Source organism: Austrofundulus limnaeus, unplaced genomic scaffold, assembly GCF_001266775.1.
Source record: "Austrofundulus limnaeus strain Quisiro unplaced genomic scaffold, Austrofundulus_limnaeus-1.0 Scaffold1, whole genome shotgun sequence".
Classification (NCBI taxonomy): Eukaryota; Metazoa; Chordata; class Actinopteri; order Cyprinodontiformes; family Rivulidae; genus Austrofundulus; species Austrofundulus limnaeus.
In genome coordinates, this window is record NW_013952403.1 from 3513399 (window position 1) to 3531065 (window position 17667).

General features: G+C 38.1%; 1 protein-coding gene across 1 annotated transcript in view; it reads left to right on the top strand.

The window, feature by feature from the left end:
- mrpl11 (mitochondrial ribosomal protein L11) overlaps positions 1-16698 on the top strand; it is a 57490-nt gene extending 40792 nt beyond the window's left edge. The window contains exons 3-6 of the mRNA XM_014005358.1: positions 8633-8728; positions 14146-14233; positions 14480-14639; positions 16448-16698. Coding sequence (XP_013860812.1) covers positions 8633-8728; positions 14146-14233; positions 14480-14639; positions 16448-16580 — 477 coding nt within the window. The 3' untranslated portion in view covers positions 16581-16698. The remainder of the gene's footprint in view (positions 1-8632; positions 8729-14145; positions 14234-14479; positions 14640-16447) is intronic.
- The last annotated feature ends 969 nt before the right edge of the window (positions 16699-17667 follow it).

The window sequence follows — 17667 nt, forward strand, 5'->3', positions numbered from 1 at the left end:
GATAATAATTGAATAAGAGTTTATAGTGTCTGGAAGAAGACTGCTTAAAAGCATAAACCATTCCTAAGGATATTGGCAATGGCAGCACTCGAACCTTCTTCTGTGTAACTTGGAATATAAAAGCAGTTTGTTCACCATAAGATCGACTTCCTCTAAATAAGGCCATGATGATTTCCGGTTCTGCCAGAAAGAAACAAATGATGCGCTAACATAGCTTGTATTTGTTTTAACGGGGACATATTAAAATAATCCACTGTTTTAGGTGTTAAATGTATTTTATTGTGTTCTTAGAGTCTCAAGGAGTGCAGAAAAGTTGAATTTAGTCTCTCCAGGTGCTGCAAATTTATCTTTATATTCTGTTTAGGTCATATTTTCAGCCGGTTCAGTTTTCTTTATTCTCTATGATGTTTTTTGTGCCTGTTACATCAAATTATCTGTGACGAAATTACCATGTGAGGTCTGGACTTATCATCTACAATTTCCTTGTCTTCATTCTCCTCTGATTCTGGGTCAGACTCAGGCTCCAACATGTAAGGCTGGATGGACAGGTCTTCTGTTGCGGACATATTTTAATTAAATTGTAAACAAAACATTTCTGCAAGCTAGAAAATATAACCCCCTCATCTCTCAAACTGGAGTGGACCGGTCTGGAAGCCTGTGGGGGGCGGGGCCTGAAGCCTCTTAAAGGAACAGTAACAAAACCAGCTGCTTTGAGGCACATCATATTATGGGGTGAAAGAGGGACTGGTGATGTTAGAATAAGAAAGACCAGACCAAAGCATTGTAGTTACACTGTATAAAGACCCCAATTTAATGATTTAAATGTGGAAAGGAAGGATTTAAAAGTATATGTTTACTTTAAACGATAAAATTAAGAAAAAAAATTATAGCCTTTTTTAAAATTTAGCCTTTTTTATTTTGTTTTAAAAAAACACTAAAAAATGGATTATTTGTTTTTCTCGTTTTAATTAGAAACAGCAAAACCAAATAACGAAATATAGAAAAGCATCGTTCAAAAATGAAATGTCTGAATAATGTAGCAGGAACCACTTGGATTTCTTCTCAAAACTTTATTCTTGTTTCTGACTCCAGTCAGTTTCACAGCAGTACACACAGCACAGGCCTAAGCGTAAGGCCTTGGGCCGTATCTGAAAACCCAAACAAAGCCCAGAAGCCCAGACTGTTCCGAGCCAGTCTAACAGAGAGACTCTGCAAAAGTAAAAACACTTCTTTTATAAAATAATGAAGTGAACTTATAATGTATGTCTCTTCCTGGTTACACCCCTGGAGGTGGTACCTTTTACGTCAGACGTCAGAACGTACGTCGATAACACACACCAACTCTTTTCTTTGTTTTAGCCTTAAGTCTGCAATGATCGGAAAGTAAAAATACAATAATGCATCTAACATTCAGTTGATCATTTACAAAATTTCCATCAGAACCATAAATAGATTATTTCATGTACCTCTACAACTGATTTACTTTTGGAGTCAACCCAATTCAAAATGGCCACCACAATCAATTCACCTCAGCAATCACAAAAAATACTTTAACTCTGTCATTTTAATTGATAATGAGCTGAAATATTATGTGGTAGAATCAGAGGGGCATCTCCATCACAAGCCCTAAAAATATATGTAATCAAATAACACCATGTGATATCAGGCTCAGTGTTTTTTTTTTTTTTTTTTTTTCAAGATTTGACCAAAATTCCTATAACTTTATAATTTCCAACATGTAAAATTAGTTAAAAACTGTAGCATGGGCTAAATGACTCCTTCAAGGACTTTTTGTTTGTTTTTTCTTGTTGCCTTTAATGCAGAAACACCTGCAGTCACACACACACACACACACACACACACACACACACACACACACACTGTCAGCAGCTTAATACGCACACGTTTGCACAGCATAAACCGATAGTCTCATCAGATTACAACAAGGACGAAGCGTTCATACATAAACATACAACAGGCTCACTCATATTCATGAGGACCCCCGGCAGCCTTTTGTTTTACTTTTCTCTTCTGCTGTTGTTCGCCTGAGTCAAACAAACCCACCCCTCCCCTCCCCTCCTCTCATTGTTCAAATATTGACCACGAGCGCTTGCCACACTCTGACAACTTTAATATACCTCAGCTGTCTCCCCCTTTTCCCATTTCCATCTCCGCTCTCCTCCTCTCGTGTTCTGCCACACCAGGGCTACATCTTGTTAAAAAGAGTTGGTGAAGCTGAAAGGCCAATCACATTAACACGGACGGAGTGTCTCAAAAAAGACCTCAGAGAATACGTTGGAAGGGTCAAATCAAAAGGAAACATCTCAGATTTTAATTGCAAATGTCTAATTGCTTCCATAATTATGAGTAATAAGACTCACCCCCCCCACCCGCGCGCTAATTTCAAATAGATCATGTAGCAATTACTTACCACCAGATTTGACAGCAAGAAATATCGCCTTAGATTAGAGTCTAATCCTGCTGCCCAGGATCTCAGAAGGCTTTGAAGATGTGTAGCTGAACGTATGTGTCCAGCAGCACTGAAGACCCCTGCCTTGTAGTTTTGACGGGCTGCAGCCATTTTATACTGGAGAGCTCTAATCAGCAACGGTTGAGGAGCGAGGATTTATCCAGCGGCTTGAACTAGTGGATGATTAGATGCTCAGATGTGGTGAGTGGGGTTAGCAATTTGGCCGGCACATGGATGTTACTGTTCCAGCTTTCTGTTGCTGATAAATATCATGGGAAGCTGGAGGAGCCAACCCTGAATGTCGCTTTCATGACACGCCAGCTTTGTGCCGCTTGTAAAGAGCGCCGTTACCAACATGCTTATCATCCTCTGCCAAAAGGTGGACGATTGTGTCTATTAACATAATGCATCTCATAAATAATAAATAGATTTTTAAGAAAACTCTTAGAAAGTAAAGAAAATATGTATATTTACAACTGATCAACTTTTGGATTTAACATTTCCACCATAGCTAATTGGTTAGCAAAGAATAGCTAACACTCAGTCATTTTTACAGATATTGAGCTAAATCTCGGTCTGTTAGTAGTTAAGCTATCCCCAACACGTACGCCAAGCACTAGGTCCGTGTATTTTTTGTTTTTCATTTTAAAAACAGACATTGAAAAACAAAATGAATGGTTATTCAATTTTCATTTTATACTCCAAAAACTGTTGTTTTATTTTTCTCAAATTCGAGGTTAGCTCATTCAGGGCAACTTAACGCTGTCTTGTGGAACCTGCTGCGTCGTTCCTCTCCATGGACTTTTGTGGAGAAAGTCTTCATGTGCTAAAAGCACCAGAAGCTCCAGAAAACAGTTTGGACCATCAGTGATACCTGTTGATACCTGTTAGCAGAGTTGTAAAGTAACTAAGTACAAATACTTTGTTACTGTACTTAAGTAGAGTTTTTGGGTATCTGTACTTTACGTGAGTAATTATTTTTCAGTCTACTTTTTACTTCTTCTTACATTTTCACACAATTATTTGTACTTTCTACACCTTACATTTTTCAAAAAAAGTCAAGAAGTATAAAGTCATTACTTTCATTTCATTCTTGCTTGTTTTCATTCCAGCTTGTTATTGTAAAAAATAAATACTATCCATATAACTTGTGCCTCCTAAATAGAGTGAATTTAATTGTGGTTGAATGAGAAGTAAATATATAAAATTCTAATACCATATTAGTTTGTACACAAACAAATCTTGTCACACTGCAGCAGGACATAATCATTAAAATAAAAGTACTGTACTTAAGAAATATTTGTATTTCATGAATTATATTATTGCATTTGGCCGCAGCCCTCAAATAGATGTTTATTTTGGAAAAAAGGTTTGGGCACCCTCGATATATGGATATAAACTGAAACAGCTAAAATAGTGCATGCTAAATTTAACAAATTTATTATTTTTATACAATATAGTCATTTATGCATTTTTTGGGGAAATTCACCTCCTAACAAATGTCCTTACAGAAAGTCTAACTGCTCATTTTAAATCAATAATTTTACTTTTAATACTTAAGTACAAAAAATATCAGATACTTTAAGACTTTTACTAAAGTAATATTCCTAAAGGAGACAACATGTTCATTCGTCCCACTGTCAGAGCATTTAAGGTGGAGCTAGATAAATACATTTTAAAAGAAATTAGCTAGACTAGCTATATCAATAAGAAAGTCTGCTGTTAGTTAAAGTAATGCAAAAAATAGTTGGCTCGCTCACTTGTATTTATTTTATTCAACTAGCTCCATAAATGATCTGATAACTACAGTGTTAAACTTCCAGTTTGAGAAAATAAAAAGATGGACCACTTTCACACTTGTGGAGTATAAAATGAAAATAGAATAACCATCATTTTTAATATCTATTTTTTAAATGAAAATGAATGACCAAAAAATACACAGAGCGTCAGTAACAGATCACACAATGGGTCTCATGCAAGAACATGTTCGTATTTTTATCCTAAATTTCTCTTACTTTTGTTCGTACAAAGGGTTCGTACGAACATGTCACGTCAGATTCAACACTTCTATCTTCAGGAAAAGTGTGTAAATGAGCTGCGTAAATTACACCCGTTCTATCCAGCTGCTCGTGCACGCGAGAGGAGATTAACATAATTACCACCCCAAAAACACCATATAAGGCTATGCCTCAGATACAAGGAAGTGTTCATTCATTCATGAAAATGACAGCGAAAACTGAAAAAATAAAAACTTTACGCGTTCAGAGATTGAAGTCCGTCTGTCAGAGATCCAGACAAGAAAATCTCTCATTTTTAGCAGCTCAGCTGTGGAATAAAAAAGAGCTGCTAAAAGTATAAACAACTGTGTTAAATCATTTTCATTTATTCAGAAGCCACAGCGCAGCGCTGCGCACCGTAACCCCCACCCCCCACCCCAGCGCGCTGCGCGGCGCAGGTGGTCTCAGATGCGGGTCTGAAATAAGCATTTTAAAATGTTTTTAAAATAAGTCTGGCACTTTGGAGAAAATCCTGGACTTGATCATATATCCCCTCTGGTCTGGGAACGTCTTGAGTCCCCCAGGACGAGCTGGAAGGTGTAGCAGGGGAGAGGGGGGTCTCTCTGCTGCTGCCCCCGCCCGCATCCGATCCCGGATAGGCGGCGGAAAACGGACGAACGGACAATTTATATTTTAAGTCTAAATTATTACATTTAAAATTATAACTCTAATTCAAGCAGAATAGCCTATTGTCAACATAATTATGGAGTGTGATTTATTTTCAACTCAAAATATCTTCAAACTAACGAAATATATAGTTGTTAGTGAAGAAAACCCGTCTGGATAACAGCAGACTGACTTCACGTAAAATATACGACAGGTCTGGACCACTCGTGGATTTTGTTCGTATCTGAAAAAAATCGTAGAATACGAAAACATTGGTGAATGCCACAAATTCTCCTAAATCACTCGTACGCACAATTTAAGAACAAATCTGTGCGTACGAACGGTTCTTGCATGAGGCCCAATGTCTTTGTTTAAAACTCAAGCTTGTTGCATACTCTGTACAACTGAGAAAATAGCTTGCTTTCTCAAAGTGGCAAAAATAAGGACAAAGTTTGGTCTGGCCATGACATTTTGAATTTCTAGCCAGTCAGGCCATAGTTGTCAAACCCCACAAGAAAAACCATCTTGTGCCCAGATGATGTGGAGGATCTGTGTGAACTCTCAAACCTGGACTGCAAGAAGAAAATTGTCATTCTTTTATCACAGCCCTAAGAAGGAGAACTATTTTCTCTCTTCTTGCAAAGTAGCAGCCTTTTATTGCCATTAACTGATGGAGTCCCCCATTTCTCTGTCAGCAAAATATCTCATGATCCATGATCTTGGAGGCAACAGGTCCAGGAGAGAAACAAATATCCGTCACCCCAGCGACACTCTCCAGTTCCAGCCTGGGGGGGATCCCAAGGATGGATCCCAATTGAGTGATTCCATATTTTTTCCCTGTGCTTGCTCAATAAAAGTAACATTCACTGACTTCTACAATGTTTTCTCTTCATTTCTTTAAGTGTTCCTGAAAGTCAACAAGTTGCACTTTGGAATGACCTTATTATTGTATCATGTTTTTGATCTGAGTTTGTTTTACAGAATGAAATGTCTGAGTAAGTGCTCATGCAAGACTGATGATTCCATACTTTTGGCCAAGGGTTGCATTATGATTCTGGGCCAACTAGAGTTGTGTGCAAAAATGCCTGCAGCATGGAGGAGCAGTGGCTTTCCTCGGATAATGGAGCTCCTCATCTTATCTGTAAAACTGAGTTTGGCTACCCTACAGAGGAAGCTCATTTCAGCTGCTTGCATGCCTCATCATTATACGTTTGCGTTGGAACGTAGACAGGCCAGTAAATCGAGAGCTTACCTTTTGGCTGAGCTACTCTTTCACTACAGATAACCAGAGCAACACCCTCATTACAGCAAACAAGACCCCGATCCATCGATTCATCTCCCACTCCATCCTGCCGTCACTCGTGACCCAAACTCCCACACACATGAACTCTTCAGCTTGAGGCAGACACTCCCAGAGAGAGCATTTAACGTTTTTTCTCCAGTTGAGAGTCGTGGCCTAAGACTTGGAGAAGCTGACTCCTAACCTGTCCACTTCACACTCTGCTATGAACCAACTAACCACACGATGAAGGTCGTGGCCTGAAAACGCCGACAGAACGACTCTCAGAAAGTGAGTTTTGGATGTGCATCTACAACTAATTAACTTTTAAGGTAAACCTATAGAAGACGGCCAAACGTGCTTTACTTTATTTTTTAAGGTTCGGCCATAACAGCTATAACTTCATAATTTTAATGAAAAAGTTGATGTTCTTAGTTTAAAAAATCTGTCATGAAAGGCAGCAGACAATACCCATCCCTTCAGGGAATGCAAGGTGTTTAAATCCTTCCAAGAAATTACTGCAGGTAAATAATGCAGAGCCAATATGGAAGTTTATTTCAAAGGCAGCGAAACTGCTTATTAAATTATGATCCTCTCTCTCTTTTGCATTCGAACTGCTTGTTGTTTCAAGTGGGTCATGTTTTATGTTCTCAGTCTTATTTGCCTCTCTTCAGGATTTTACATATTTTTGTTCGAGCCTTTTTAATATATCAGAACAGAAAAGCCTCTATGCCTGCCCTATCTTTAGCTCAGTTCATCTCATGCTCTGCACAGACCCTTACTGTCCGTGCTTAAGGACAGTATAGAGGCGTCAGGCATTATCTCCTGCCGGTCAGGAAGGCCCTCTCTGTGGCTTTGTGTGCCATGAAAAGCTGTCTGAGTCAGAAGGCGAGATCATTATCTGACGGGGACCGAACAGAAGTGAAGGAGCAGGAGCCGGGCGTATAAGGCAGAGCCTGAGGGTTTGCTTTGACTCATACCCGACATCACAGCCTTTATATTAATCCATATTTAATTAGACTTTCCTGTAGTGCCGCCCTCCCTGCTTGTTTACCTTTTCTGTTGTTTTATGGGAGTCAAAGCGAGGGAAGAGTATGAATAGAAAGTATTCCCATAGTGTTTATGTTAATTAGTGTAAAGATGAGGTAAGGCAAAGCCTAGCGAGGACTCCTGGGACGTAGTTTCATTTTTCTCGCACGATCTTGTAATCTAGATAGCGCTGGTGAGCCGAAACAATACCCGCCGTGTTACTTCAGCGCATCGCTTGTGTAACATGTCAAAAGAACAATCGCTTTTATTGTTGTTATCGAGCTTGTGGATGCAAAGAGTTGCGAGTAACGAGGAGCGTTTTAGTCGCTGATGATGAAGTGATGCAGATCAAGTGGCTGATTTGCATTCGTCAGGTGCTTTTTTTCTCTCTTTCTTTCTTTCTTTCTTTGAAACCTTTAGTTGAGATGACGTTCAGAGAGCTTACCGCTCCGTTAACTTCAAATAAAAGTCATCCCCAGCCTGTCATTGACGAATGTCTCAGGATGACTGACTTTTCATCAGATCCATTATTAGAATGTGCTCTGCTCTGTGTGTGTGCGCTCTGCTGTGGAGTAATAAAGCTTCACAACTCCATTAAACTGTGTGTAAAACCCGTTTTTCCCCCCCACCCCACCCTCATTTCTAAAATGAACACTTCAATCAGAGTGTTGCCTTTGGGACGGGATGGCTGGTGAAGGTCAGTTTAAATTTCGGCGGTATTAATTAGATTCTTTATTAGTCTTTGCCACTGAATTCATCTCCAAAGAGGAACGCTGCAAAAAGGAGCAGCGCTGGCCGTGGTGTTGACTTAATGTCACCCATCCATTTTGCTCTCGCTCCGCTCGGCCTTGCAGGAGCCAGAAAATGGGAGCTCATTCATCACCGGGTTCCTCTGGCTCTGGGCTCCAACATGCATTTAGTCATAGCTCTGGTGACAGACAACGCGCTGGGAAAACAGTGGGCCTCACGCACACACAGGCCTGACTCCTGAACAATTTGTTTGTGAGTGTTGTCAAAACGTCAGAAGGTTTGATTGACTGACAGCAGCCCGGGCATCTGTATCCTGACAGCACAATGTGACACCAGTAAAATTCAGCTGAATGATTTGTGAGCTCATATATTTTAAAACAACCCTTCACCACCTTAATTTTTTTCATGTTTTTTTTTTTTCTTCTTCTTTTCCAAATTCAGAGAGGAATCCCCATCGGACAGTTCTGCAAGGAATTCAATGAGCGAACCATGGACATGAAGGAGGGCCTCCCTCTCCCGGTCAGGATCCACGTGAAGGTGCTTCTCTTTAACCCATCCCTCACCTCTCCACTTAACACCATCCCTCACACGAGTGCCGTTAATTCCACAAGCTGCAAAACATCTCCAACAGCACTTCCATTATTCATACTCCACCACTGAAGAAAGCCTTTCCATTTGCATTCATTAAGGCAGCAATACCCAGAGGAACTTGGAGTCAAGAGGCATTAAACACATGCAGAAGATGTGACTTACTCAGAAAATGAGAGTCATAATTTCTCCACCTTTTATTCTTTCCTCAAACACGTATTGTTTTCGTTTTTTTGACTTCTAGTACCTCCCTCGTGCCTTTTTTTTTTTGTGTTGTTTTAAATCAGAAGCTGTGTCCTCCCAGCTGGCTGAATGTGTGTTTATAATGAGATTTGGGTTGTAAAAAGGGGAGACCTAATCCTTTAAAAGGCATGAATTTACTCTGACATGCAATCTCCAGTAACAGGTCTGGCTCCACAGCTGCAGCGATCCATCAGTGCCATCTACTGGTGGCTTTTAATGGGGTTAAATATGAGCGTTCAACATGTTTACAGCTTTGTTTTCCATTTGTCATTAAAACCATTTATCTTTTCACTTGTAGCGTCAGATGAGAAGATCGATACCACTGATTTATTTAGGTGTTGTAGCTTTAGCATTAGGGTGAGGGGCAACATCTAGTCTCAGTCCATCGTTATAAAAAAAAACACAGATGGTCATCTGGTGATCTCACTGTAGAGACTGTGGGTTTGTGCAGCTCATTTGTATGCTGTGCATTAAATCATTTCATTTGGCAATATTAGATCACTGTGACACCACACAGAATGCAGACGTGATTAAATTTACTGCCAGTAGAGTAAACTGGACTCAGCCCACCTCTCCTGCACCTGTTCGACAGGATTCTTATGCAGACTTGAGGAGCAGAGAGGCTGTTTTCATCCTCTCCCTGCATTTGAGTGTTGTGCTGTAAAACTGATGGCGATGCAGCCGAGCGGGCCGTTTATCAGACTCCACGCTCACAAGACAGCTGAATACATGTCAGAAACAAAGATGCAGACTGTCAGCAAACAAATAAAAACCAGCTCCAGAAACAAAGACAAGCCCTACCCTGACAAGAAATAACGATCCCGTCTTTGACTTTGTTTACTACAGGAAGCTTTTGTAGAGCTTAGGAGGAAGAATCAGTGCTGTTATTGAGTTCAAAAGCAGAAACAACAACAGGGCAGCTAAGACTGAGTTTTCTTACCTCCATATTTTTTCACCTTAACAGCAGCAGGTAGTTACTTTTCCTTTATTTTTTTAACAAACCGGAAACTTATTTTCTATTGAGCCCGTCCGGTGACATTGGATAAAAGAATTAAAGTTAAAATTGCGTGACCACGAGGCAAAAAAAATGTTTATTCAAACAGGGTTCACATGGATCCTTAAAAAGTCTTAAAAGGTATTGAATTCATCAAAAATCAATATTTTAAATATTAAAATCACTGGGGTAACATTTATTTATCTTTTTAAATAATTTACAGAATGCTTTTCGCATCTAGTTGTTTTGTGTTAAAATAAATATTTGGGTAAAATATATAACTAACTGTTTTTTTTTCCATTTGTTTATTGTGAAGTTGGTCTTAAAATTAATTTCAAGTGGCATTAAAGAGGTCCTAAAATGTCTTAAATTTAACTTGCCTTAAGCTGTAGGAGCCCTGTCAATGACCGTGTAAAAAAAATATGTGATGTTCAAAATGGTATGTCTGAATAAAACAGGAATCCCCTGGATTCTTCTTCTTCTTCTGACTCCAATCAGGTTCACAGTACAGCACCCAGCAGGTCTCAGCATAAAACCTTGAGCTGAACCAAAACAAAACACAGGAGCCCTGCTCTGAGCAGAGACTCTGCAACACACTAACTTCTTTCTACTATAATAATGAAATCACCTTAATATGTATTTACACCCCTGGAGGTGTTACCTTTTACTTCAGACGTCAGAACGTAACTCATTTTTGTTTAGGCGAAAGAAAGAACACGTGGTAACACACAACAACTCTTTGTCTGCTTTAACCATAAAAAAATGATCAGAAAGTATAAGATACAATATTGCTTATAAAATTCAATTAATCAGTTACAAAATTTCCTTCAACTGTACTTTTCTGGTTCACATTTGTCATGTTAACCAAAAAGTAAGCTAACCACTAATGTTAACGCTTAATGTGAAGCTAGTTCCGCTATTAGCCGATAAGCAGAACTGTGCACACTACTGCTAACAGACACGAGGCTCTCTTCATAGTTTGTTTTTATACTCGGGGTAATACAGAAAATTAAAATAAGATTAATGGTTGTGTACTAAACTTCATTTAAATTTGTAATAATCTGACATTGTGTTTAACAGAGCTACGTACTGAAATGATGCCGTTCTCCACAGATACAGTTTAAAGGAGAGATTTAGTCATATTTAGACACAGGCAGACGGCTCTTTTTGTTTGTTTCCAGTTTTTGTACACTTCACTGAGCTAATCTCCTCATTTAACTGTTAGTAAGATGAATTACACACAACTCAAATCATTTCCTAAACATTTTGGGGGGAAGTTAACGTCTTTTCTGTGTTCACAGGAGCAGTTCGCTGTATTTTTCACTTTCTCATTTTGCCTGTCAGAAAAAAAACCTCTGCAGTAAACATTTGTTTCACTTAATAAAATACTTCACAACCCCCCCCCCCCCCCTAAAAATCTCACATTGGAGCTTTTACAAACAATAGCTTCTCTTCAAATGAAAAAAATAAAGTTCTGTGTCCTCTGTGGAAAGGTCAGTAGTGTTAGATAACATGACTGATGACAAATCACCGCCTCTCTGGTATCTTCTCCGCTCACTCTACTGTTTGCTTTTTTCATAGCAATTGATCTGAAGTATTTTTCCTACCAGATGATTTATTGACTGGATCATTGTGTCAGTTTTTGGTTTATAAAGGGGTCCACAGCCAGGCAGTGGAGTTAAACTAAAAGAAAGGGGTCAGAGTAACTCTGCGCGGCTGAAGAGATTATTTTTATTTTGGTCCTGGGGGCTCGACGGAAGCGGTGAACAAACGAGCTGATGGAAGCGGGGAGCAGATGTTCAGCAGCGCTCGATGGCAGACAAATAATAATAATAATAAAAAACAGCTCATTGAGTCGTAAAGTTCAGTTTTATTTTATGAGTGATCCATTTTCCATCATCTTCAAAGAGTGGCGGTACATATTTTATATTATCAGCAGATCAAATGGCTGCGTGCAAAACTAAAAGAGGCTTTTGGTGATGAGTCAGTGCAGAAGGACCACTCAGCTGCAGATTGTCACTCTGATTTAGTTGTTTTTTTTTCCTCCTCGGATTCAGTCTCAGAACTGTTTCATCCCGCTGCAGCAGGCTGCGTTGAAGAGGAGCAGCAAACCAAATATTCTGCTGAAGAATATTAAACTGATATTAAACTAAACACAGTAAATCTTAGACTTGGAAACCTCGCTGGATAAATCATCTTGTTGACTTTAAATGAATGTTTCGATGAACTCTCACAGCAAAACCACACAAACTTCACAAGTTTACACTTGATTTGTACGTTTCCTTTGGGGTTTTAGAACATGTTTGTGTGATTATTACATAAAAAATAAAAAAAATATGCTAAATTCATGAGGTTTTTCTGAAAGGGAAGAGAAGCTGAAACTGATGCTTTAAAACACTAAAAACTTCATAACGTCTGTAGTGTAACGAAAAGCTTTTCTTAGTGGTTTTTAATGTCTTTGTGTGGATGTTTGTTTGAAGGATGATAAAATACTGAAGTCATCATAATCACAATATCTATAGCAGTGATTGTTGTGTGCAGGATGAGCACAGTTCTAATAGTGAAACTAGCTTCTTATTTAGCAGGATAGTTTTTTTGCTAACTTTGAAAACCGTTAGCGGAACGATTAGCCTCTGCTAAATTACATTCCACTAGTTTTAAGTCCACTAAAAAATTCACAAGTGTAAAACTTCTATTTTTATGGTATTTATCTCAAATTAAATAAAACTCATCCCCTTTTACAAGCAGTGCTGGTTGTGTCAGCCACCGTGTGCGTAGCATTTAGCATCTTTAGCAGCTAAACCTTAAAGAGCGTCAAAAAGAAATAAAATAACATTTAACCACATTGAAATAACGAATACAAAAATTGACTATGCATAAAATATGGTGAGAAAGTATTTACCTTTTTATTGGGTTCGTGTTAGCAGAGCTAAGATTCTTATTCAGCGGTTAGTGAAGCTAACTTTTTGGTTAGCTGTGCCCACCACTGATTGAATGAAAGTTTGTGTTTGGATCGTCTGAGCAGTAGCTACACATTTCCAAGTAAGTATCTGATTCTTAAAAAGGCTTAAAATTGAATAAAATTGTAAAATAAGAGAGAGAGAAAGATTCGCAAATGGCGTTTCTCATAATCACACAACTTAAAATAAAAAAAGAAACTTTTCAGAAGAACAGAAAATGTAAAAAAACAACACTCTTCTTTAAAGCATGGCTTTCAAGAAACTAAAAATAGCATTTAGTTTGGTTTCGTATCATAAAAAGATTAATTTTATCTAAATATTTTATGGCATTTTGTTAAACAGTCAGAATAATGGATCCTTTCAGAGATTTTTCAAAAAAATACTTAGGCTGATGGTTTTTTTTTTCTTTCATAAGAAGTCTTAGTTTAATGATGTTTGTCTTTGTTGAATATTAGACTACATCAGTCTGCTGCATAAAATACATATAACTTTTAATTTATTTGTCTCTATACAAACAACACCAATATGTACATTTTTGTTTTTAAATTATTAGATAATTATCTTTTAAGGACCAAAAACAAAAAGTCTCCCTTGTGACTGATTAGATATTTTGGTATTTCTTTATTTATTAATTTAATTAAAACAAAGCAAATAATATTATATGCAATATACAATAAAAAGAAAAATATAAAAGAAAAATGAGAGAATATATATCAGAATCACAAATAAAATGAAATGAAAGGCAGCAGAGAGAGGAAAAAAATTCTTAAAATATCTGCCCCTTTTTTCTAGAATACGTTCATATAACTAAAAAAAATCAATGATGTGAGTCATGCTGATACATTAGTGGATTATATCAGAGGAAACTGCAGCAGCTGATAAAATGTTTAAACTTTTTTCTCTCTCTCTGGGTATCCAACAAAGAAGCGATGCTTGAAACGTTGCAACAAACTCAAATAATAAATCTGTCGCTGCTGTTTCTGTGTGAGATGTGACAACAGATGGGTTTGACAAATGTTGGGATTAATTAACAGTTCAGAGAACAAATGGAAAAACTTTTGAAACTTAATCTGTTTTTGGCCCTTAGAGATGGTGGCTCATCTCTGGGGAAATGTCTCAGATCTTTAAATGTTTTCTGCATGCCTGTCTCCTGTGTGTCTCCTCTTCAGCCCGACAGAACCTACGACTTGAAGATCGGAATGCCCACTGTGACTTACTTCCTCAAACAGGCGGCGGGTATCACTAAAGGCGGCACAGGTGAGGCGTTCATCAGCTCAGATGTGATGGGTGGGAAAAGTCAGTCAGTTTTCACCTCTCTTGGGATCGATTCATGACGAGAGAGAGCTGCAGCTGAGACAGAAAAGAAAGTAGAATTATAGATTTCCACCTTTTTGTTCTGAGCTGGATCCAGCTTTGTTTTACCTGCTGGTTTCTAACACAGACACAGTTCCTCATACATATATTGATTTCCTTTTTCTTTTTTTTCTTTTTTTTCGGTTGAAGAGGGGGAGATAGGAGGGAAGGTGTCTGTGAGGGCTGTGTACGAAATCGCACTGGTGAAAAGTCAGGATGAGTGCTTCAAGATAAGGAACACCCCCCTCAAGTTGGTCGTCAAAAGCATCATCGGCTCGGCCCGCTCAATGGGCATTGAGATCGTCCACGAGTAAGTTCCTGTCGTCTCATCTGACTGATGAGAAATAATAAATGATCCTGGTTTATTGTTTCATGGTGCAGTACCCTCAAACCTCCAGTAGAGGTCAGCAGAGGGAGCAGACCTGCTGCTGTAACATTTAGACCAACAGGTAATTACCAATAATTGTAGTTCAGGAGGATAAACTTATAGATTTACTTTCATTTAAACACAATAAAGCATACATTTTGTGTGATCCAAAAGCATTGAAATGACTGAATTTTTTTTTATTATTGTAATTATTGAGGTTTGAGCTAGTCAGACTACATCTAGGCCACATTCACACTGCAGGAAAATGCGTCCAAAATCCAAGTTTTTTTCATGATGGTCTAAATGTGACAAATATATTTTTTATTTTATTTTATTCATTTCAAATTCGACCCATTTTTTTAGTATGTGGTAATAAAATGGTTGCATATCTGATGTTTTTCATAGTTGGAACGTCATGTTGGATTTCATACGACTTTTACGCCAAGTTGCTTTGTCTTTTTTATTTTAAAATGTTCTGTATGACTGAGAATCCACAACACTAACAACACAACACGAACTTTATTGTCGCACCGTGTCGATGCTAAAGTAACTGAATCGATACTTTAGTTAGCTTTACTTTTGTTCCCATTCCGACAATACAAAGCTGCACAGCTGTAGCAGGTCAGAAGCAGCTTCAAACATAAACAGTGGACAAAACAAGAATTCTTTTCAATTTAATTTTTCCTATTTTCATTCATAAAACCAAACAATCTATAAAGAATAAAACAAAAATGACAACAAAAATACCAAAAACAGATTAAAAATACAAACAAATAATAAATCTACTTCATAATTGACCAGCTAACATGCAGCATCCATGCTTACTTGTAGAAACAGGTAAACAAAATACAGTTTTTTTGTTTTAAAGCAGAAACAGTGTGTAACGTACATAATATAAATGTGAAAGTGTGTGTGTGTGTGTGTATTTTGTCCATATAAGCACCTTTTAAATAAGTTGTTGATGGGCAGTAATCTGCAGTAGAGGAGCTCAGAAAACAAATGGATGCAGATATTAATTTCTTTTAGTCGAGTTGATTCAAAGGACTTGAAATAAAAAGCATCTGAACTCCTTGTTGTTTTTCTCTCATCTGAAAATATATTTTCATAGTCTGTATGTAATAAAGGGTCAAAACATGAACTCAGTAAAAGTTTTATTTTAAGTCTTGTTTTTAGAAGTAACAAAACCAGCTTTGTTTCTCTGCAGCTTCATGGATCCCGATATCCCTCAGACAAACACATTATCTTGTTTATTTTTAAATCAGCCACTCGTTGTTGGTATTCAGGCACACGTTTTCCCTCACATAATGAAGTACAGTTTTACCTCCATCTTGCAGCCGCAGCACATTAGGATTTATTGTGAGTTCCCTCGTCGCAGAGATTGGTATCTTTGCCTGTTTAGGAGTGGATTCCTCCCCGGAGGATTGTTGAGCGCTGCTGTAATGTGGCGAGTCCAGAGCGAGGCCATCACTCTTTGATTCTGGGGCACTGATCCCCAAAAAGATTTGGAGTTAATGGTGCAGATGAAGTGTTTTCTGGAAGCGTAATGATGTTTCCTCAATTTTTTTTTCTGAGAAATTGTTTTGTAAGTAAATTTGTGTGTGTGTGTGTGTGTGTGTGTGTGTGTGTGTGCGTGCGTGCGTGCGTGCGTGCGTGCGTGCGTGCGTGCGTGCGTGCGTGCGTGCGTGCGTGCGTGTGTGTTTTCTTGTAATAACTGCATTTATTTTCTGTTCCTTCTCCTCTTCCTCCTTCAGTTTATCAGCTGAAGAGTACAAAGTCTTCCTGGAGAAGAGGGAGGAGAAGCTAAAAGCGGACGCCGAAGCAAAAGCAGCAGCAGCAGCAGCTGCAGCCGCTGAACTCCTACTTGCATCAGGCAGGAAGAAATGAAAAACTGCAGGACGGACGCCTTCATTCCTGTTTCTTTTTAACTTCAAACATGTAACAAATTTCACGGAAAAAAATGTAAATGTTGTGTTTATTAATAAACAGTCGTCTTGTTTCATGACTTCTTCCTCTGGCATCGTTTCACATCTGATACAAAGATGATGTCATCGTTTACATCAGCCACAACAAAAACATCCTCTTAGCTTTTATTCATGACCCTAAGTGATTTATCTCCTTTGAGCCGAGATGCTGAGAAAGTCATTTTTCTGTTTTGGAAGGGTTTTTCTGCTCGCTCTCTTTGATGGTTTTATTTATTATTAACACCTCTGGAAGCCGTTTGGCTCTTTGACAGCTTGTGCAGATGGATTCTTCCATATTTCACGTCTTCCATCAGTCTGGGATCAAAAAGTTTCAGCACATTAATAAAAACTAATCTGATCGCTCTGAAATGATTTAATATTATTGACTATTAGAGAAATTTTAGCTTTTAACTTATAAATTCTGCAACATTAAACTTGTTGATTGTGATTCTTAAACTAAACGTTTAGTAAGCTACTTGGTTATTCTAAGATTAGTTTTAAAACATTTGTGGGACTCCAGCCTCGTTTCACATCTTGGATATGGTTCTGATTCTAAGCTGCTGTTTTCTCTGAACAAAACACTCGTAACAGAACTGAACCAGGAGTTCTTATTTTGGTCTCATGGATCAACAAACGTGAAATTCAAACAGTGTCCTGACTCATCTGCTTGGTATTTTTTAGACAATAACTTTGACATCTCCACATCTGGTACAAACTAGAAACCACAAAGATTCTTCATCTGTTTTTATTAGTTATTAAAGGGATCCATGATTAGTTGTAACATTAAACTTTATTTGATAAACATTTATTTTAACTGTAAAATAAAGACAGTACAAATACTGTAGACTGTTTAGTTTTGTAAATTTTTTAAAATATATTTTAACACGGATGGAACCATTTTATTTACATGCAAAGCATTCTGGGTAAATGATGACATCAACTAGGTCATCCGTGCGAGGCTGCTAGCGAGCTATATCCACCCTGAAGGTTAATCTTGGACAATATCTGAT